The 21,923-nt window shown below is 36.3% G+C and overlaps 2 protein-coding genes, 1 long non-coding RNA gene and 1 pseudogene across 4 annotated transcripts; 1 reads left to right on the top strand and 3 right to left on the bottom strand.

Annotated features, from left to right (window-relative positions):
- Positions 1-823: 823 nt before the first annotated feature.
- LOC147862368 (cytochrome P450 86B1 pseudogene) lies at positions 824-2,849 on the bottom strand (annotated as a pseudogene).
- An 11,652-nt stretch (positions 2,850-14,501) lies between these two features.
- Positions 14,502-17,124, top strand: LOC147862369 (protein DOUBLE-STRAND BREAK FORMATION). 2 transcript variants are annotated; one of them, XM_087323134.1, is made up of 4 exons: positions 14,502-14,695; positions 14,960-15,091; positions 16,250-16,386; positions 16,704-17,124. In XM_087323134.1, the coding sequence occupies exons 1-4, from the start codon at positions 14,555-14,557 to the stop codon at positions 16,861-16,863; spliced, it is 570 nt and encodes a 189-aa protein (XP_087179260.1). In that variant the 5' UTR covers positions 14,502-14,554; the 3' UTR covers positions 16,864-17,124. The 2 variants fall into 2 exon arrangements, with proteins under 2 accessions (XP_087179260.1, XP_087179259.1); XM_087323133.1 differs by having other exon boundaries at positions 16,250-16,376; positions 16,691-17,124.
- Positions 16,083-16,823, bottom strand: LOC147862370 (uncharacterized). The gene is made up of 2 exons (XR_015530057.1): positions 16,704-16,823; positions 16,083-16,386 (listed from the first exon to the last, which is right to left on the bottom strand). It is a non-coding gene; the product is annotated as an uncharacterized LOC147862370 (long non-coding RNA).
- Positions 17,125-19,134: 2,010 nt separating the features above from the next.
- On the bottom strand, positions 19,135-21,711 carry LOC147862371 (putative pentatricopeptide repeat-containing protein At3g25970). Its single transcript, XM_087323106.1, has one exon. The coding sequence runs from the start codon at positions 21,709-21,711 to the stop codon at positions 19,135-19,137; it is 2,577 nt and encodes an 858-aa protein (XP_087179232.1).
- Between the last annotated feature and the right edge of the window lie 212 nt (positions 21,712-21,923).

Below are 21,923 nucleotides of genomic sequence, written 5' to 3' on the forward strand. Positions count from 1 at the left end.
TTTTGTTATTATTAGTTCTAATGTGACAACACTTAATTTCTAATGCCAAAATTGGTATGTCCTTAGCATGATCAAATAAATTATTTTTACGATGAATAGGCCCATTGTTTTTAGACTCAGATTCAACAAACCATTTGTAACTAAGTTAACATCTTGTCAATGAACAGTTATGTTCTGAATGAGGGAAATATGTTTTGGAGGGTGCATTGTAGCATTATATTTCACATTTAGGTGAGAAATACCATGTCGATAATCATCTCTAGAAAGTGTCCTTTGAAGTGTCATGATGAATTCTTTATTGTTTATGATTGTTGCTAGTCCTAATCTTCACACTTGGAAACTTTAGTGGATGTTGATTTTTGTCAAAACATTGTTAGCTTGACCTAAATAAAGTTTATGTGAATTAATTGTTCCCTTTGTGTTTCATAATATAATGAGTATGTGTTGAAGTTACTTCGATTGAACTCCATAGCATTGTCGTTAAAGAATGCAACCTGGTTTTCATTTGTGGTAGTGTAACCCAATGAGCTTGGATACTCCATGAATGATGTAGTTTAACTAATCTTTGTTACATGTGTTTATGTGGCTTGAAGCCACATAGTCTTGGCATTCTTTTTTATCACAAAACAGTGTATAAAAGTACAAGTGTTAATCACATTGAACTTATGAAGGAATCTTCATATTCATGAAGCTATTATTCATAAACCATTTTTCGCATTGATGTCTCAAATTTTGAATTTGTGTTGGTATACAATGACACGACAAACCATTTTTCTCTGTGAAGTCTTAATTTTTGAATTTGTGTTGGCATATAATCCTCAAGAGAGTAGAATGACTTACTAGCAACTGATATTTTGACCTAGATACATGTGGGATGATTTTAATCACTTTGGCACTTCTATGATGCGTCTGGCACGAGGTTTTAATGTAACATAGAACCCCTCTTTCATGTACAAAGTGGTGCATAGTTTGGGAACAACCTTGGGCTTATGGGGAGCTAGGACAACATGGAAATTGATGATGATGGTGGAGGCGACAACCTTCATGAGTATGTATGCCATTTCCTTACCAAGACATGTGCGTGGACCCGCATTGAATGCGACGAATTCAAAAGGCGATGCATTGGTGAGTCTACACGATGGTCCATCACCATATAGCCATCGCTCGGGTCGAAAGGATGCACAATCCGGGCCCCATAGGCTCTCCATCCGGCCCATGCTATAGATATTATACAAAAACCTTTGGCCCTTTTTCACATGGTTACCATCTGGTAGAACATCATCTTGGACTACATACTTCATGTCGATGGGCACGGACGGGTAAAGACGAAGGGATTCGGACAACGCGGCATGAAGATAGGTCATGTCATTGAGCTTCTCGCGGGTGTGGACGGGGACACCATCGTGAAGTAGTTGGTTTGCATCACTACCGAGTATTGTCTCGATTTCGCGTGCTAGTTTTTCTTCGACGTGTGGGTGTGAGGCTAGGAGCCAAAAGAACCAAGACAAAGCTAGGGCAGAGGTGTCCCGACCGGCCAACAAGAAGTTAATAACAACGTCCTTGAGGAACTTGTTGTTGTGGGCGTGGTCATTCGTCTTGTCCTCCATCTTGATGAAGCAAGACAAGAGGTCAGAATGAGGGGTATGTTTAAGATGGCCACTCGGTTGGACATGATCGACGCGATGACCATTTGGGTGGCCAATGAAGTCATTTCCATTTGGGCAGGCAATGTCGATGTGGTCGTCCGGATGCACATTGGCATCGTGTGCACTCGGGTTCACATTGGCATTGTCTGTATTTGGGTGCACATAGTCGGCATTGGTCCCAGAAAGTGCGGCCCGGCGATCGTCCACAACTTGTTGAAGGAAAGAGTCTACGCATCGGAGCGCGGAATGCATGCCCGATTCCTTGCCGAGCCGTAGGAGTTTGAGTAGCTTCCACGAGGATGGAGGGAAATTGAATCGGGAAGTTGCGCAATCGAGCGCGGTCTCGAACGCGGATGCGAATGGGATGGACGGGAGGTCGGGCCGGAGGCAACCGGTGTCCACCCCAAACACGACGAGCGAGATGGTGTCGAATGTGAACCGAAGCATGAGGTCTTGGAAATCGAAGGTCGTGTCGGCCAATGCAAAACCGCGAAGGATGGGGAGGAGCTTCCCAGGGGCGGCCAAGAATAGCGTAAGATCCGAGAACTCCCGGAATGGCCGTGAATTGAGGTGTAGGCTCGCGGCTTTCCGTTGGAGCCGCCATAGATCGTGGTCCGCATTGAAGATCCCGTCGCCGAGGAGGTCATGGAAAATGGCGATGAAATCGGGGCCCTTCGGGTAATTCGCGAAATTGGTCCGAAGGGCGTGCTCGATGTTGCGAGGATCCGCGGTCACCAACGTGTCCATATTGCCGGACAAAAGCCACGGCCCACGGAAATGGAATGACCCACCATTGTGCACCAAAAGGGTGGTTACCCAATCATAGTATGTATCACCTAGGTTTACCAACAAGGCAGGAAGCATGCCCAATATGGGCCAATTCGTGGGGTTCCTATAGGATTCAGATTCTTCGGCCGGACATTGCCACGAACGCCGACGGATGGCTGACCAAAAGAAGAGGCCAAGAAGGCTACCCATGAGTGTCACTACAAGCAAGCTCATCATGCTAAGTTACAAATGTTAAAAGAGGCAAAATCTTCTTCTACTAGGCTTCTTTCTTTTCTTGAAATTAAGGGCACTTTTTCTTCTATAGGCTCTTTTCCTTCTTCTTTTTTGTCTTTGTTTGCAATAAATAAGGATATGGCCACTCCATCCACTCCTGGTATTAAATAGTATAAGCATCTAACACTACTCATGCCACATTGTACTTAAGTCTCACCATTCACTTTGAACATTATTACCACATAGCTGTAGATATAGATATAATGACCACAACATCCCTCCCAAAGTTGATTGTTCGAACGACCCCTCGTATACTTGAGATCAAATGTAAGAAAGTAAAGGTCATTTCACTTGAAAGAAAGAAAGTAGCCGGCATAACTTTGGAATGGTGATATTGATGTGGATTGGCTCATTCACTCAAGCAGCTCGCTCCAACCTTGCACCTAACTTGTATCTTTGAAACTCGTTTGTTCTGCCTTTCTTAATGCTGGTCTCACAATGTCCTGACTTAAGGGTGAAGATATTTCACCCATATCCTTCCAATTTTAGCTCAAGACTTAAATCAAATCTTTACACAAATCTTCCTAAAACATTTGAATGTAATAAAATGGTATCTATTTTGCTAGGATAAAGATTGACCCCGAGCTAAAAAGGGTTGTGGAATGCTTAATACAGTTGCATAACATTGGCATAGATGTGAAACGAAATATGAGTATTTTGTTGTTTCAAGGTGGAAATCTATAAATTGCCTTAGTATGTGCTCATTTACTTCTAAGAGGGATTACGTAACATCAAGTTTCATAATATATTTTATAGACAGTAGAACATATAACATTATATGTTCTACTGTCTATAAAATTTTGGGAGGGAAATTGAAGTCCAAGGAGGCTCATTCCAATGTAGTTTCAAATGTCATAGTGACCGTTATAGAGGGGAAGGGAGATTGGGGCAAAGGCATCCAAGTTTGAATATCCCCGAAAGTAATAAGAGAGATGGCAACAAAAGTGAAGTGAACATGAGGCCTTGGATATTTAAAATAGTGTGAGATGCACTAAAAAGGATGCATGACATGGAGGAGCTTCTGAGAATAGATGGAGAATATGGTAAAGTTGAAGAATTCTTGAAATGGATGAAAAATGAGGTGGAGACTAGGGGCTTTATGTTGGAGCCGCTAGAGGTTATCACTGGTGTTTAATATCTCGTCATCCAAAAAGTCTTGAAAGATGACCATGAAAGTCTAGTGATTGAGAAAATTTGTTCTAAGCACATGTTCAGCGTTGTGAGGATAAGATGTAGCCAAGGTGTCCATGTTCCCTAGAAAGAACAAGGGATCAATAAGGAAAGTGTCATTGATCTTGATCAGCAAGATTGTGATCCACTTGAGAATTTATCACCCATATTCTTGAAAAATGCAGGAAGCATACCTAGAATTGCCCAAATTGTTGGTTTGCCATACACGAATGGGTTTGGCATTGCCACCATATCTTGTGGTCATATTGGCCAAATTGTCGGGTTGCCATACACACCTTCCTAGTACCAATAACAAGATGCTCATCATCTAACTAGTTTGAGCTCGGGGTGGGAATCGGGATGGCTCAAGATGAACCGAATTGATTTGGGCCAAACCGGTTAGCCTTAATTGGAGCTGGTTCGATTCAAATTTGGAAACTCCCAAACCAAACTTTTGTCGATTCCTAGGTACAGCTTACAAGCAAGCAAACCATTTTACAATTTAAAGACATTTAATGAGGGACAACTTGTTAAAATAAAAATATAGAAAGATTTTGTTATTAAAAGTTACTCTCTACATATTTTCTTATTTTCATTTGTAACTCTCGATCAAGAAGGATATGTTTTTTCGATATTTTCTACTTGCTAAAAATAAGGTTGTTTTTCGCTAATTTGGATGTATATAGTAGTAACCTTAGCTTACTTAACGGAAGGATATATGGTTCGTCATCGACTTTCACATGATGGTTTTGAAAGTATTTTGGTTTCTTTTCCATCTAATTTATATGTTGTAGCCGATTTGGCTTTTCTTAACTAATAGAAGGATATCCTTTTTTAGGAAAAAGAAAGATTTAGTCCATTTTAACTAGGGCACATACATGCAAAAGGAGACTATTGTTAGTTGAATAAGAAGGGATTTATGGAGGGGGGTCTAACCTTGATTGTTGGGTTTTAGAGAGTTTTTTACTAAATGTTGAATTTGAGAAAGATTGGGTCCTAACGGTATTCGAGAAAGATTGAAAGATTCATGTGATTGTTGTTTACAATACATAGTGTGCCCAAATTTCAACATCATGTTATGCAAACATATTTGTCCTAGGGTTCATTGTTGTTGGTACTTTTCAGACTACCTTCATCTTTCCTACCTTCATAGTAAACCCTTGTTTGTTGGTTGCATTTCCCAACAATTGTCTACACAATACAAGTAATGTATATTTCGTCACAGTAAGTCATTTATTTGTGTTTCTCACCATTTCTCTAGGCCTTGCAATCACCACATATAGGAGACATTAACATCATTGCTTCGAACACTAGAAACTAATCAAGAAATTTACTTGCTTAAACTTGAAAATGTATACATCGTTGCGAAATGTTGGGTTAAGAAAGGGGACATGAAAATATCATGATTAATTGCACAAGGTCATTAATGATTGTGAGGATTGATTTAGGGTTTATTGGAAGGAAGACTATGATAAACCATCATGTCTAATTCTCATGTTCCTAGGATTTGTTATCGTCATCTAAGATGGTCTTTATCATAATGTAATGTAACTTCAAATCATTTTATCACAAGGTTCATTAGATATAGTAAAAAAACATATGTAATTTTAGAATTTTTCCTATATTTTGTGAAAAATCATCATGGAAAACATGTCATAGGCAAACTTCTTAATTCGTAAGGTGAGCTCGTTTCCATGTTGATGAGTTTTTGAACTAGCTTGTCAAGCTTTTAAAAGGCGTGTTTTTCCTCTTCATGACCTTTAGTAATGCCATGCCACCCTGGAGTTGGAACTAGAAGTATGGAAATGGGATACATATATGAGATATACTTCTAGGAAATAATTGTCATGCTCAAAAGCTAAAATCTACATGAAGGCTTTTTCAATGGGTACCTAATGTTTTGTCTCTCAATGTAGATGATCTAAAACAATAAATGCGAATATTTCTTGATAGGAGAGACATAGTAGGTCCATATTTTTATTACAATCGTGAATTGTACAATGTTTTACCCTTGGATTGTGTTAAAAGTGATGCCCATTTGTTTAGGAACAAAGTGTTTGTATACATTATCTTAAATTCAAGAAATTGAATATTCTCTGCTATGAATATCATATTTGACCATACATTTTGGAATTGCACCCACAACTTCGAGTGCATAAAGTGTGGGACATGGAGGAGCTTTTGAGAATAGATGGAGAATATGGTAAAGTTGTATTCTTAAAATGAATGAAAACTGAGGTGGAGGCTAGGGGCTTTATGTTAGAGCCATTAGAGGTCATCATCAATGTTTAATATCTCGTAATCCAAGATGTCTTGAAAGATGACCATGAAGTCTGGTGATTGAGAAAAATCGTTCTAAGTGCATGCTCAACATTGCGAGGATAAGATGTAGCCAAGGTGTCCATGTTCCTCGAATGCATAAAGTGTGAGATTTGCCATTTCATCATGACAACTACATTTAACTTTGAACTCTTTATGAATTTATAAATGTTGTGGTTTCACATTGCATTTCAACATAAACAAACTTGTTATTTTATTTCGCAGATATTGTGGATTCCTTGAAAGTGGTTTCATGTTACCAAGTTACGAGAGTAGTGGGTATGTGGTTTGACATATGGTTTTGACTTACATTTATGATCATTGTAATAGCATGAACTTCATTCATTATTCTTTAATTATGCATTCAATTCCTCATCTAATATCTCGACAATTCAATTCCTCATCTAATATCTCGACAGGTTTACCTAACAAAACCTATTCATTAGGTTTAGGGTCCCCTTTTCATTTTTCTCCTCTTATTCACAGGTAAGGGTTTTTAAGAAAGGACTTTACCATCTCTTCTCTCCCTCCCTCACACACGCACACATACATACTCACTCTCTCTCTTTTTATCGTAAGTACCTTACCCTAGTGGTAAGTTGTTGCACTACAAGCACTATGTCTTGGGCTCGAAACCTATTATCTCACCTCTCTATTAGATACTTCATAGTACATATCTCTTTTAATTCACTAGATGCCACTATGGAATGTAGGGGTTGAATGCCACTATGTCTTGGGCTCGAAACCTATTATCTCACCTCTCTATTAGATACTTCATAGTACATATCTCTTTTAATTCACTAGATGCCATTATGGAATGTGGGGGTTGAACCCATGATCTCCATTGGGCAACCTTACCAACTGAGTTCTCTCTCTCTCTCTCTCTCTCTCTCTCTCTCTCTCTCTCTCTCTATTCTCCCTTTACTTTTACTTTTATGCAAGTGAATAGCTCATCTAGTCAATAATTCTTACTATAAAGGGACCAAAGTCCTAATGTCGATTTCATGTTCTCATTATTACTTCCTATGCAATAACGCCTATAAATCATACATAATTGGTATACTTTCTACTTGCTAACATAGATTATTTATGGCATTGAAGTGTTGAATAGGAATGTTGAAATTGTGGTTATCTTAGTGCTTGAATTTTAGGTTACAACTTACACCTAGTTAATAGCTATAGCAAAGAAAATTGATTACAAAATGTTGTAGTGTTAATCTACAATGGGTCTCTTCAACTTTTACAAATTGCAACACAAACCAACTCTCATTTGTTGTGAAATTGTCATTCTCAATCTAAAATAGGTAGCAAACACTCTTGGCCATTGCAAAAACATTCTATGTGTGGAATCCTTTGCGCATGATATTTGGCTTTGTTACGTGCATAACCATAGTTGATCACAAGGTAGGTTTTCCGTCATTTTCCCTAATCTTATGATGAGTGTGGATTAATTATGAATGGATCGAGGGTCTGAATTGTAATATTCAATTCTACGGTGTGGGATAACTATTAAGTGTGTTATCACTTGAACACTTCATATATAAAGCAGTCACGTGTGAACACACTAGGGCCTAGGGTTTCGTCCTATATAAGGAGGGTAGCTACCTCCTTATGAGATGAGGCTTGACTTATGTTGTGACTATGACAATGTGGTTATGGCTCTTGTTAGCTAAGTATGTGTGATCCTTGTAGAACCGAAGGTACGACTCGCATCAACCCTCGATGGCATGAGACATCAAGGAGGTTTGGGTTTGCCTAACACCATTTCTAGGGGGTGGTCGAGTGGGTTTGGCAACCATCTTTCCTTTCTTTGTTCTATAATTCTTTATATATTTCTTAATAAATTAGTTAGACTCTAATAGTTGGTATCAATTAGTTAGACTATAACATGCTCCATATATAAGCATGGCTTCATTTTCATGCATGATAGGGTAACATTTGCCCTCAAAATATTGGGTACGCCCCCTTTCTGAATAAGTGTGCCAAGATAGGTTATTATATGGATAAATATAGAGGATTAAATACACAATCAAAACACAAAGATACAATGGAAGAGATGATTATGTATTTTACAATATCAAAGTGGTATTACAATTGTCCATGTAATCCTAAGTTATTAAGGATCAAACTAATGTGAGCAAAAGAATGAAAAATTATGGAGAAGAATGGATTAAGGATGATTAGCCACAAAACCGACCACCCCAAGTGAAGGACATGAGACAAGCATAAAATATCATTGGTGCCCCATACCACTGAATATGATCTTATGTTATACATTGCCAATTGGTTATTGAATAACGTATCTAAAGAGGAGACTTGTCCTCGGGTCCAATAGATCTCATGTACAATTCAATCCAACCATTTTATTATTTCGAATTCTCGTATTAGATCTCAATTGTTTAACTTGAGCATTCAAATTTTTTTCTAGCAAATGAGGTTTAGAAGATAAATCTTCACAAGTTACCATACTTTTAGGCTTAGTGTGTTGTGAGAACCCAAAAGCTCTTTGAGGTGATTAACATGGAAAACAAAATGAACATCAATACCATCAAGAAGATTCAAAATATATGCAGTTGAACCAATATGCTTTAGGATTGTGAAAGGTCCACAATAATATGGGGTTAATTTAACACACTCACCGTTACATAAAGTTTTGGAATTAAGAGGTACATGCAACAAGATTTTCTTCTAGCGCTAAGAACACACAAGGATTCCTATTATGATCAACATAAAAACATTCTCTATCTTACGACGTCTTAATATGATCTCATGCAATGTGCAACGTTTCTTGCATATCCCTAAAAAAGTTTTATGTGCTCACTAATTCATCTCAATGAAAATTAACACGGATAGGGGCTTCACAGTTGAAAACCAAACATCAACACAAAATGACTATGTCCAATTGAAGTATGTTTAGAGTTGTAATAAGCAAACTCTAATAAGGGGATGTATTCATGTTCCTATTCTTTAGGCTTCTTTGCCATATAAACTCAAAGCATCTCTTGGATAATTTGATTGATTGATTTAGTTAAACCATTTGCTTGAGGATGATTTGAGGAACTCATGCTCAAAGTAGTTTATAGCTTTTTTAAGACTTGAGTCCGAAAATCGCTAGTAAACGTAGAAAATATCTATCAACTAACTACATCCATTAGTAGCATGTAAAATCATAGTATGCATCAACAAATTGGCAAGCCAATTCATGAGCTATATTGTGGTTTTGGTTTGTATGGATTTGGCTAATTTTGTTACTTGATCAACGATAACCCATATAGTGGCATGGCCTCTTTTTGTTTGAGGGAATCTAACAATAAAATCCATAGATATATTTTCTCATTTATTATTAGGAATACGTAGGGATTGTAGAGGACTTGCAACTTTCTATCACTTAGCCTTATTCACATAACATTGCAAACATTTGATTACATAATTTTGCACGTCATGGAAAATTTAATCCAAAAGAAAATATAGAGATGAGAACAAGTGTTCGATGTATTCTAGGGTGCCCAACTAAGAGTATATCATGAAACTTAAAAATCACATGACATTGCAAACATTTGATTACATAATTTTGCACGTCATGGAAAAATTTAATCCAAAAGAAAATATAGAGATGAGAACAAGTGTTCGATGTATTCTAGGGTGCCCAACTAAGAGTATATCATGAAACTTAAAAAGAATTTTCTTTTTTTACTTAAGGGACATGTGAAACGCAAACCTTCCCATTTGGTAGCAGATTGTCACAAATGTGAAAGGCCAAAATTTGGGAGTGTGGTAATTTTAATGGTATCTTTACCAATTTTACGTCTTGTCCACTATCGTGTAGAGATACTATCATGAAGGTATTTACCTCGAAGTTGATAAAAAAAATCAGGTTTTAACTTAGTGAAGCTAGACATGTTAACCTCATAAATACAACTAAGAAAATCAACAATTGTTTTTATTGAACCTTTGCGATAACAAATGGAAAAAATCAAAGACTTGGAAGAGATTTGCCCATCTATCTTTATGGCCAACAACATCATGTTGATAATAAAACAATTTTTAAAGAATGGTGGTTAGTTGTGATCACAAAACAATTTTTATATAAATGTCTCTAAATTATTATGTGCATGAATGACCCCAAAAAGTTCATTTTCTTGATTGAGTACCAATATTGAGTAGAATCAAGTTTCCTATTCTTAAAAGCAATAGGTTTTGCGATTTTGTTTGGTTTAAACCAAACCTTTGCCAATTGCTACCCATAGCATAATCACTAGTGTTGATTTCAACCTCAAAACGTTTGGAAGGATTTGACGATGTAACTATGCGAGCAATACATACGTGTTCTTTAAAGGTGGTAAAACATTCTTGCAATGGTCATTCTAAGGAATTGGTTTAGTAGCTTACACTTTTAACCTTTTAACGATCGATAAACGATTAAGTCAATTGCAAAAAATTATGAATAGGCATTCACAAAAAACTCATAAAACCAAGGAATGAATAGAGTTGTCAGATGATAGGAGAATGGTCCAAGTTTCACTTTCTCTATTCAAAAAGTGTCCATTTGAACACCATAATCGGTAATTAAATGTCCTAGGTAATTGATCTTTTGAAAAATCACATTTGGATATAGAAATGCTTGTCTCGCCATATTTACAATACAAAATGAACATGATTGTAATGTTCCTAAAAAATAAGACTATAAATGAAAAATATTATACAAGAAAACAAATGATCAAGTTGATCTCAAATTTTGCCCTTCATTTTTTGTTAGAAAGTGGCTACAACATTAGTCAAGCCAAATGGCAGGACTAAAAATTCATAATGGTCATACCACGTATAATATGGGGTTTTAGGATTATCCTCCTTAATAATTCTAATTTCATTATGGTAGCCAAGTCATAGATCAAATTTGGTAAAGTATTGGCATTGTGCACATTGCAAACGTCAATTAAATTGTTTGCATGAAGCAAATGCATATAAATTTATTATTGTCATTTAACATAGATGACTATAATTAGCACACATTCCTTCCTTTAATTTTCTTGATTTAGATGATTGGCGCACCCCAAGGAGATTTCCTATGATGAATGTGACTCATCCTAAGTAGTACTTATGTTGTATTACAATCTCATCCTCTTCAAGGAAACTAAGTCCATAAGGTGTAATGGTCATAGGAATAGTACCTAGTATGAGATGTATTTTATAGCCAATATTATGTACATGTGGTAATCTTGGTGGCATTTAGTTCCTTAGGAAAAACATCTTTGAAATAATTTTTATGACTGAATCGTGCAATCTTTGTTCATGAAAAGCTAATTAATTCACATCAACGTTAAAATGGTAATATTGAATCGTTGGATAACTCATACGATAGTAAAATAGAGAACATGAATACTCAATTAAAGATGTGGAGGAATTCAAAAAAATTTAAGGAATTTTTATACATTGAATAAACAATGTTATGCTATTTAGTACAAAAGAGATCAAATGGTTAATCCAATGATCAATCAATGGATAATGAGGAGTCTTTTTTATAAAACTAGAGATAACCCAATAGTAAATACTATATCAATGAATCTCATATTCGTCACATGAAAATCAAGCTTTTCTACAAAGGAATCTATGCAATCAGCAATTGATGAACTACACCATTGATGAATTGTATTTCTCCATCTTCGAAGTGAATTTTATAAGTGTGATCACTTACAAGAACAATTCTGTTAAATGCGTGTCCACTTAAGTGTGCCTTTCTATTGAGGTGCTTTTTATAGAGGTCAAAATCCTGATAAAAAAACTACATTGTTTCATGACAAAATTGCATCAAACCAAATTGAAACTATGTTCCAAGCATTAAAAAAACAACAAAATCATCAACAAAAATAAGATATGGGTTGAATTCATCTCGTAATAATGCTAATTAGCTAATTTTACATTGACTTAAATAGGAGGAAGCTTTTTGACATGATGAAAACTTTAAACTCTATCAAAAAATGCCAATTGTAAAAGTGCACAATCCATTACACTTTTACCATCGATTATGTTGGAATCACCCTTTCCCTCCTCCTAAGAAAACCACACATTTGTGCATCTAATTGACATATTAGCATTTACCTCAATTAAATTCAGGATATGGACTCCAATTCAGCTATATAAAATCCCTTAATATCATTTTAAAGATATTTTCTCTATGCATGGTTTGGCAATAAAAAAAGGAGCACAATGTTAGACACCATTGTTTCATATTTCCTTAATATGTCAAGTGCACAATCCATTACTCTTTTACAATCGATTATTTTGGAATCCCCCTTCCCTCCTTCTAAGAAAACCACACATATGTGCATCTATTCGACATATTCGCATTTACATAAACTAAATCCAACATATGTATTGGAAGAATGCATGGTTTAGCAATCAAAACCCACTTTTGGTCATGTACATAAAAGTCTACATACTTGGAGAAGAATGTAGGACCAATTTACAGGCAATAATGTCGCGAGTAGTAAATTGGGAGCAATTACAACAACAAGGAGGGTTTGATTAGTGGTTGTTGGGGCAACACTTTCTGAAAACCCAGTTAAGTGCACACTTTTTCCTTGGGATCAAAGTGCACACTTAATCAAATGGTTACTGTATATCTATATGAAGTCCTAGAATCAAACAAGTAATGCATTGGGTGAGATCCATTGACTTGACCAATTAATTACTCTTAGCAAATAATCTGGTCCTAGTATTTGTTTAGAAAACGATGATAGACAACAACCCAAACAAATATCCACAATTGCTGAATAGGAACATTAAACCAAAAGGCTCAAACGAAATGAGGTCCAACGAATACGAGACCATCTACCAATAATGAGGAACCGTAAGATTGAACGACTTACGGAGATTATGCCCATAAAAAGCTACATTCTAATATTTTTATCAATGATTTGAATATACTTTTATTCAATGTTAATCTAGGTTTGCTAATACGTTTAGTTGGATGATGCACTCTAAAGTATGGGGTGTGTCAGTGAGCAAGGGGAAGTGAGCCACATTACTGATTTCTTACCTAAAAGGTGCACCTCACTAATGTGATTTCCTAACGGAATTCATAGCCTCGTAACGTAAGAACCAATCAAATCTTCGCAAGGGACTGGGATTTGATTCCACCATATAGTCGTAAGGTTTTGATTTGCTAGCTACGTTCAAAGAAGCAAAGAATTTGTTTGATTTAGGATATATCTTAACCATGTGCTCGCAAGCATCTTGGATTTGAACCTTCCAACTCCAAATAAAAGACAAAGGCATAAAAAGCAAGAGTGGGCTTAGAAGGGTAGGGTTTAGAAATAACAACAAAACAAAATGCAGGGGTATTTGAGAGATTCCAGAACCTCTTCTTCTTCAAGAAGAAGGGTAAGGTTTGGAAATAACAAAAAACCCAACAAAACAAATGCAGGGGTATTTCGAAGATTCTAGATAGTAGACCTTCTTCTTCTTCTTCTTCGAGAAGGGTAAGGTTTGGAAATAACAAAAAAGGAACAAATCGAATGCAGGGGTATTTCGAAGATTCTAGAAGCTTCTTCTTCTTCTTCTTCGAGAAGGGTAAGGTTTGGAAATAACAAAAAATGAACAAATCGAATGCAGGGGTATTTCGAAGATTCTAGAAGCTGCTTCTTCTTCTTCGAGAAGGGTAAGGTTTGGAAATAACAAAAAATGAACAAATCGAATGCAAGGGTATTTCAAAGATTCTAGAAGCTTCTTCTTCTTCTTCTTCGAGAAGGGTAAGGTTTGGAAATAACAAAAAACGAGCAAATCGAATGCAGGGGTATTTCGAAGATTCTAGAAGCTGCTTCTTCTTCTTCGAGAAGGGTAAGGTTTGGAAATAACAAAAAACGAACAAATCGAATGCAGGGGTATTTCGAAGATTCTAGATAGTAGACCTTCTTCTTCTTCTTCTTCGAGAAGGGTAAGGTTTGGAAATAACAAAAAACGAACAAATCGAATGCAGGGGTATTTCGAAGATTCTAGAAGCTGCTTCTTCTTCTTCGAGAAGGGTAAGGTTTGGAAATAACAAAAAACGAACAAATCGAATGCAGGGGTATTTCGAAGATTCTAGAAGCTTCTTCTTCTTCTTCTTCTTCTTCTTCTTCAAGAAGGGTAAGGTTTGGAAATAACAAAAAACGAACAAACCAAACCAAGGGGGAATTTCGAAGCTTCTAGAAGCTTCTTCTTCTTCTTCTTCTTCTTCTTCTTCTTCTTCAAGAAGGGTAAGGTTTGGAAATAACAAAAAACGAACAAACCAAACCAAGGAGGAATTTCGAAGCTTCTAGAAGCTTCTTCGTCTTCTTCTTCTTCTTCTTCGCCATGTACAGACAGACGTTACAGAAGACATGACCGAACGATGTGAGCTTCGAGACCTCGCCTTTGCCTTCCTCAGGTCCACATCTCCCCTCCATGGCCCCTCGCCAGAAGAGAGGATTTCCCTGCTTCGTCACTTCCACGACGCGTTTCTTCGCCTCGGCGACGTTGAGGTATGAAACTTTTCTTGTTGTTGTTGTCTTTCCGCTGGTTCTTTCTCCTGCACAAATCTTCGCAAGAAATGCGAAGATTTTTCGAAAACGCTTATGATCCATTTATGTATATGAGAGAATGAGAATTTCTTTATGTTTACTGTATTTTTCGGAGTAAGGAAGATTTTTAGAAAACGCTTATGATCCATTTATGTATATGAGAGAATGAGATTTTTTTTTTATGTTTACTGTATTTTTCTGAGATGTTTGGTCTTTCTTCTGCAGGGCCAGCTGGCACTAAGATACGAAATCCTTCTTCTATGCGATAAATCTCGCTCAGCGGGTGTTGATATCCGCAGCTGGATATCTTTTGCAGACGATTGTGTAGCTTCTGGATTCTTCAACAATGCTCTGAAGGTCTCGCATTTCATTTAGAATCTTTCTGAGAGAAACATGTGAAGAAGAATTCGCATTACCTAGAGGACCGTTTACTAGAATACGGTTCAATCTTTATGTACATAATACAGGAAATGCTTGGATTATCGTATTCAGACATGAAACTTGTGTATCTTACTGAATACAGAATCCATGAAATTTGTATACTCTACTGCACAAAAATTCTTAAAAGCTAAGGAAGACATCCAAGAAACTTGTATGACATACTGTACGAAAATCCTTATAACAAAGAAAAACATCAACGAAACTTGCGTATCATACTGTATAATGTCAATGCCCTGAGTCATGGCATTATAAACTATGGAAAAACTTGGTGTCCAAACTATTTCTGGAAGGTGGTATTGTATCGTTAACGTGGGCTTTTACGAACATTTCATGTGTTTCTCTCAATAGCATTGTGCAATTAATAAGGCAGATTAAAGGCATTTTTTCAATTTTGTAACATGATAGTAGAATTAGTAAGTTTTCTCATGTTCTTAGGACAGAAATGTTTGATTAATATTTAACCTCCTGTGACTAGTGAGGACCATTTTCTGAGATGGACATCACATATGGAAGTACAATCATGAAGATTTGTTCGAAGTTTGTTCTCCTTACCATGGGAGTTGAATCATAAAGTCTTTGCATATCTTCTTAGGACCAAACAGTTTAATTAAGAATTAGATGACAGGTTGAAGTTGGTTTTTTTAACATGGGAGTAGAAAATAATCAAGTCTTTTCTTATCATCTCAGACCTACATGTCTAATGAAGAACAAGATGACCAGTCAAAACTATATTTGGAGTTACTTTTTCAATTTTGTAACAGTATAGTAGAAACATTAAGTTTTCTCATGTTCGTAGAACCAAACTCTTTAAATGATTAACATGAAACATCAAAAAACAGTACTGGAAGTTGGTTTCATGACATGGAAGTTTAATTACAGAGATTTCTTATGTTTTTCTGAACTGAGACAACTAGCTAGCCCAAAGATGGCAGACCAAAATTGTTTCCATGAAAAATAGAATCATGGATGTTTCTCATGTTCTTTTGATGTTGATGTTTTGCGTAAGGCTAAGAATATTCATGTCTTTAGAGCTTGACTAAGGATCCTGCGCATGTTCATGCTGGTTTTCTATAGGCATATGAAAGGGTGTTCACTTTACATCATTTCAGCCAAAATGCTGAGGAAGATACTGATGATCAAAGCTCTCATCTTATGAAAACAATGGCGCTTTTGAGGCTTCACCTGAACAGAAATGCTTCTGGTAATTTCACCTGAAGTGTATGAATTATCACTTTATTATCATGAACAAAATCATGTGAAAGGTGCTTCTGGTATATACATACATACATACATACGTGTACGTATGGATGTACACACACACACACACACACACACACATATATCATCACTTTACATTATGAAAATGATCTTAAAGGTGCATCTGTTATATCTATGTATGCAAATCATTACTTTGATATAATGGAAGAACAAATTGTTAAAAATAGGAAAACTAAAGTTTGAGCCATCATATTACAAATCTCATGAGATCACTCTTATGTATGTGTTGATTTTCAGCCGATATTGCCACTCGAAAACCTAACAATAATAAAGAATCAGGATTACTATATGAGATTGCATGTGATGGAGATACATCATCAGATATACCAATAACTGCAACATCTAGATATATGATGGGCATCAAGCAAAGAGAGAAAGCAAAGCTACAGATGTTTGGTTTAAGGAGATAAAGTATAAAATTTCCCTGTGTCAATATGTCAAGTTGATTGTTTTTAATGGGGGCACTAATATTGTTGAGCAATGCTCAAATTCTGCTAGTGAGGAAATTTCTCTTTTTATAAATGTCTGAAAATGATAGGAAATCATGAAAAGGTACCAAGCACCACAAACGTGGAGGTATGATTAGAGAAATTGTATGGAGAAATCATATCGATTTTGTCAGCTTTATAATTATTCCCAACCAATATAAGCTTGAATTATTGTACCTTAAATCATGTTTATTCATGTGATACTATCTCAATAGAAGAATCAATTAATGTTCTTTCCATTTGTTGGCAATGTGGTCAAATCCCTATGCAACGTTTCTCTCACAGCCTACGGGCAAAATGTGCATTGTAATAGCAATGTGCATTAGTAAGATTCTTGAACAGCAAGAGACAATGCTCAATCAACACCATCTTTCCTTGATGTTGTTGACCATGGTATGAAATTTTATCTCATGTTACTTTTGTGTTGTATGGATTATTGTTGACTTGATCATAGTTGTCTTATATCAATATTGTATCCATTATCTAAGTGACTTGCCAAGAAGAGAATATAGATATCTTGAAATAATAAGGCAAATGTGTTACAATTCATTATTTACTACTGAATTCCATCACAAATTTATCAAATTGTTTCTCACTTCACAAATCTTTTTATAAATGTTTGGTTGTACCTTTTGTTATTGATGTCCAAGGTGTATTGTGATAATAGAGATAAAGGCAAAAGATGGTAGATGTAAAGTTGTTTGGTGTGGAAGGTAGTTGTGGGTAGATGCCTTATTTGTCCCATTAATTTACCATCATATCAATATAAAAGGTAGGTCGTTGGCATCATGTCGATTAATGACTGCCTATCAACTCAATTAAAGCAATCTAATTTCTGAAATGACTTCATTGATATTCCATGTCAAAAAACTATAAAAAAGAGTTTGGTACAACTCATGTATAAATTGGTTACATTATAATTTGTAATAAATAATTTACTTGTTGTCATGTCGTGATAGTTATCATTTCGCGATCTTTGCCTCTATAACCTAGAGAAGCGTGCAATTTGTCGGCATTCGTCCTTCGTGAATAGTTCACAACTTGATGATAATTCCTTAGTACCTTTTCTATGACGTTCAACCTTTTGTTACTAACCTCATCTACTATGCCACCAATTCTATGCATATTTTTTTTGTCACCATCGGAGTCCATCATGTTACCCAATGAACATTATAAGTAAAGCATAAATAATCCATTAATGATTTAGTTGTTGTTTTCATTAAATAAATGACATTGTCACATAAGATCCTTCTTAAATCCTAGATTCATTTATGATGACCTAGGCATGTTAAAACTTTTACACCATAGCCATTACAAAGTTCAATATGAATAATGTTGGGATGCATGTTAGATCCCCAACATTAAATGATATGGTAGAGATAGGGCCAAAACCACACTTCTCTTTACCATTAAGCAACCAATGTAAGTAAAAGACATACTAAGCATACATTGTCGATAAGGGGACTTACTCAACTTACTCAAAAATAAAAAAATAAATTGTGAGCATCAAACCCACATTTGAATTTATGATATGACTTTTAATGCTAGGAAGCTCACATTAGTAAACATAAACCACGATCAACAGAACCTACATCTGACTTCACGGTATGATTTGTAAAAGACACAAAGCGAAATTTGGTACATCTGAATTCAAGGTGCCTCTTATAATAAAATAGATAAATGATCCGCAATGAGTCCCAATCACATGAAAATTAAGATTAAGTAAATCATTATATCTAACCAAACATTAGGATCAATTCACAACATTTAGGTCACACTTTTGTTAATTACATTAATCTACAAAGAGCAATGGCTCAGATTCCAAATTAGCGATGCAAACACCATCTTATATCAACAATTTGCATCAAGGATTAACTTTCAAAGGAAAGGATGGTCAAAAGCATCTTCTTGACATTTGCTATTAGGTGCTTTTTGAGTATTGCCATTAACATTCGAAGATCTTGTTCTCTCATATCAAGAATGATAATAAGAATTATTTTGTTAGATTGTGAAGGACACTCAGAAAGTTTAATAAACACTCGAGATCATACGCTGAATCGGTTCTTTGCGTGGGATGAAGAATATTTTGTAACTATTTACAGTAAGGAAACCTGTTTTATTTGTGATTTTCTTATCTCACATTGAGGTTTCCTCAAGTAATATAATACATTTGCAACACAAAAATGTTCATCGTCACTCGACTTCCGTTGCATGTTCGAACATGTGCAAACCAATCTCTACATCACCCCATTTTTGGCAAGCACGTAGAATTGTATTGCAAACAACTTGATTAAGTTGAATAGACAAGCTATCTATCATTGCAAAGGCTTCATTTAGCTTTCCACATCTACCAAGAAGATCGAGTATCGAGTTATAGTGCTCAATCATTGGAATGATTCCATATACGTTGAAAAGCTCAAAACATTTGTACCCTTTATCCACAAGTCCATCATGATTGCATACAGACAGAATATTCAACAATGTAACTCCATCTGGCTTTGTGCCTTCTTCTTGCATCCTTTCAAACATAGAGAAAACATGGTCACTCTCTCCTTTACATGCATATCCTATCATCAGAGCATTCCATGTCATCAGAGTCCGAACATGTAATGTGTCAAATAGGTATATGGATTCAGACATTGCGTCACATTTTGCATACATAACCACCAAAGTATTCTCCACAAATAAGTCTCCATCATATCCTTGTTTGATGATGCTTGAATGCAACATTCGCCCTTTATATAGTGCCCCAACGATGGCACACGCTTTCAAACCACAAATGAGTATGATATCGTCCAAAGCTCTACATTCTATTTCCATTTTCTGTATAAGATGCAAGGCTTCTTCCCCATGTCCGTGCTCAACATACCCAGAAATTAATGCATTCCAACATATAATATCTCTCTCTAGAATCTCTTCGAATGTGGCGTTTGCTTCTTGAAGAAAACCCATGTTTGCATAAGCCTCGAGCAAAGCACCAACAACCCTAGGTTCACTTTCAAACCCTTCTTTTGCTATTTCCATGTGGACCCTTTGGAATCTACATTTGTTTCCCATGTTGCAACAAGATTGCAAGAGGTACACAAATGTGACTGCATCGGGGAATATATCTTCGGAATGCATCATATCAAGAGAACTAAGCACATTGTCGTGAAACCCATTCTCGGCAAATGCTGAAATCAATGAATTCCACGATACTACATCTCTACATAGAATCCGAGAAAACGCTGATATTGATTCTTCAATTGCACCAGATTTCGCATACATGTATACAATCGAGTTGGAAACAGAGATATCAAACTCAAACCCTCTTTTGAGAATTTCATTGTGTATTCCTTGGCCATCATGAAGGTCACCTTCTATGGCACATGCCTTCAAAATGGAAGCATATACAACATCATTAGGAAGCAAGCCATCCATTTCCATCATTTTTGTCCACCAAGTTAGAGCTTCTTTACCGAACCCCCACTCTACATATCCCGAGATTAATGCACCCCACAAAACAATATTTCTTGATTTCAACTTATCGAAAGCTACATGTGCTTCTGTAAGCCAACCACACTTTGCATACATATCCACCATAGCACTAGCAATAAACACATTGTTTTCATACCCTTCTTTCACTAACTTACCATAGATTTCTTGACCCTTACAAGGGTTTCCTAAGCTTCCACAAGCTTTCAAGACAAAAACAAAGGTGGGAACATTGGGTGACAACATCTGAAAGCACAAATTTTCCCAGAAGAGTAATACCTCTTGATTAAATCCATGGGTTATATAGCCTCCCATTAATGCATTCCAAGATACTATATCTCTACCCAACAACCCATCAAACAAATATCGAGTTTCTTCAAAACAACCAAATCGCCCGTAAGTATCAAGCAGTGCATTGCCACAAAAGTTATCAGATTCAAAGCCAAATTTGACTACCTCGATATGGACTTTACGAGCTTCTACCACATTGTTAGAACCTTTCAAACATCCATTAAATGTGATAATATCAGGAGAAAAACCCTGTGATTGCATCAATCCTAAGCATTCCAGGACCTGTTCGTAAGACCCACATTCCACATACCCTAAGATAAGAGCATTCCAAGAAACCACATTTCGCAATGCAAGATTGTCAAGCAATTCGAGAGCTTCTAGAAACGACCCACTTTTTGCATACAAATCAATCAAACTACTACCAATGAATGGATCCTTCTCAAGATCTTCCTTAACAATCTCACAATGAATTTCTTGCCCTTTCTCAAGCCATTTCATCCTTGCATAGCACTTCACTATAGCTTGGAATGTATACTTGCTAGGGTTAATACAATACTGTGACATTGCGTGAAACAAATCAAGGGCAATCTGAAAGCACCCATTTTCAACGTAGCCTTGTATTAATGAAGTCCACGAATGCTCTGTTCTTTGATATAACCTTAGAAAAGTTTGATAAGCGTAATGCAAACTTCCACATTCTACTAACAAAGGAACAAAATAGTTACCAGTTACGGGGTGGATATCAAGCCCTATGCTACATATGTAGATATGCAGAGATTTAGCCAATTCTAGGTTTTTTATTTCTCTTATCTTTTGAAACGAAGAGATTAAATGTTTAATAGAAAGACCTGATAGCATACCATCATCTTTATGTGTATGAGGGCATGGTAAAGATTGTGGCCAGTTTTCTTCTTTTACTGCCCATGGATATGAGGGATTATCCAAGGAAATTTGTAGTGGAGGGGGATGCCATGGCCTCTCGGCAGATAGCTTGCACAAATCCATCGCCCAAAAGATTGAAGCACAGCAAAGGAAAGCTCCAAGTGATCATACCTGTGAAGCAGAGAATCAGAAAGAATGGCATATGTGTGGGAACTTCTTCATTTATACTGTCGACAAGAAATTTGGGTGGGCTAGGCTTCAAAGTGGAGACTCAACATGGACCATATGATGAAGAGCCTTGACCAGAATCACTACATATGTCTTTATGGCCATGG

Source organism: Azolla caroliniana, unplaced genomic scaffold, assembly GCF_043228905.1.
Source record: "Azolla caroliniana isolate FFs.n. ecotype wild unplaced genomic scaffold, voAzoCaro1.0.p SCAF_7, whole genome shotgun sequence".
Taxonomy (NCBI): Eukaryota; Viridiplantae; Streptophyta; class Polypodiopsida; order Salviniales; family Salviniaceae; genus Azolla; species Azolla caroliniana.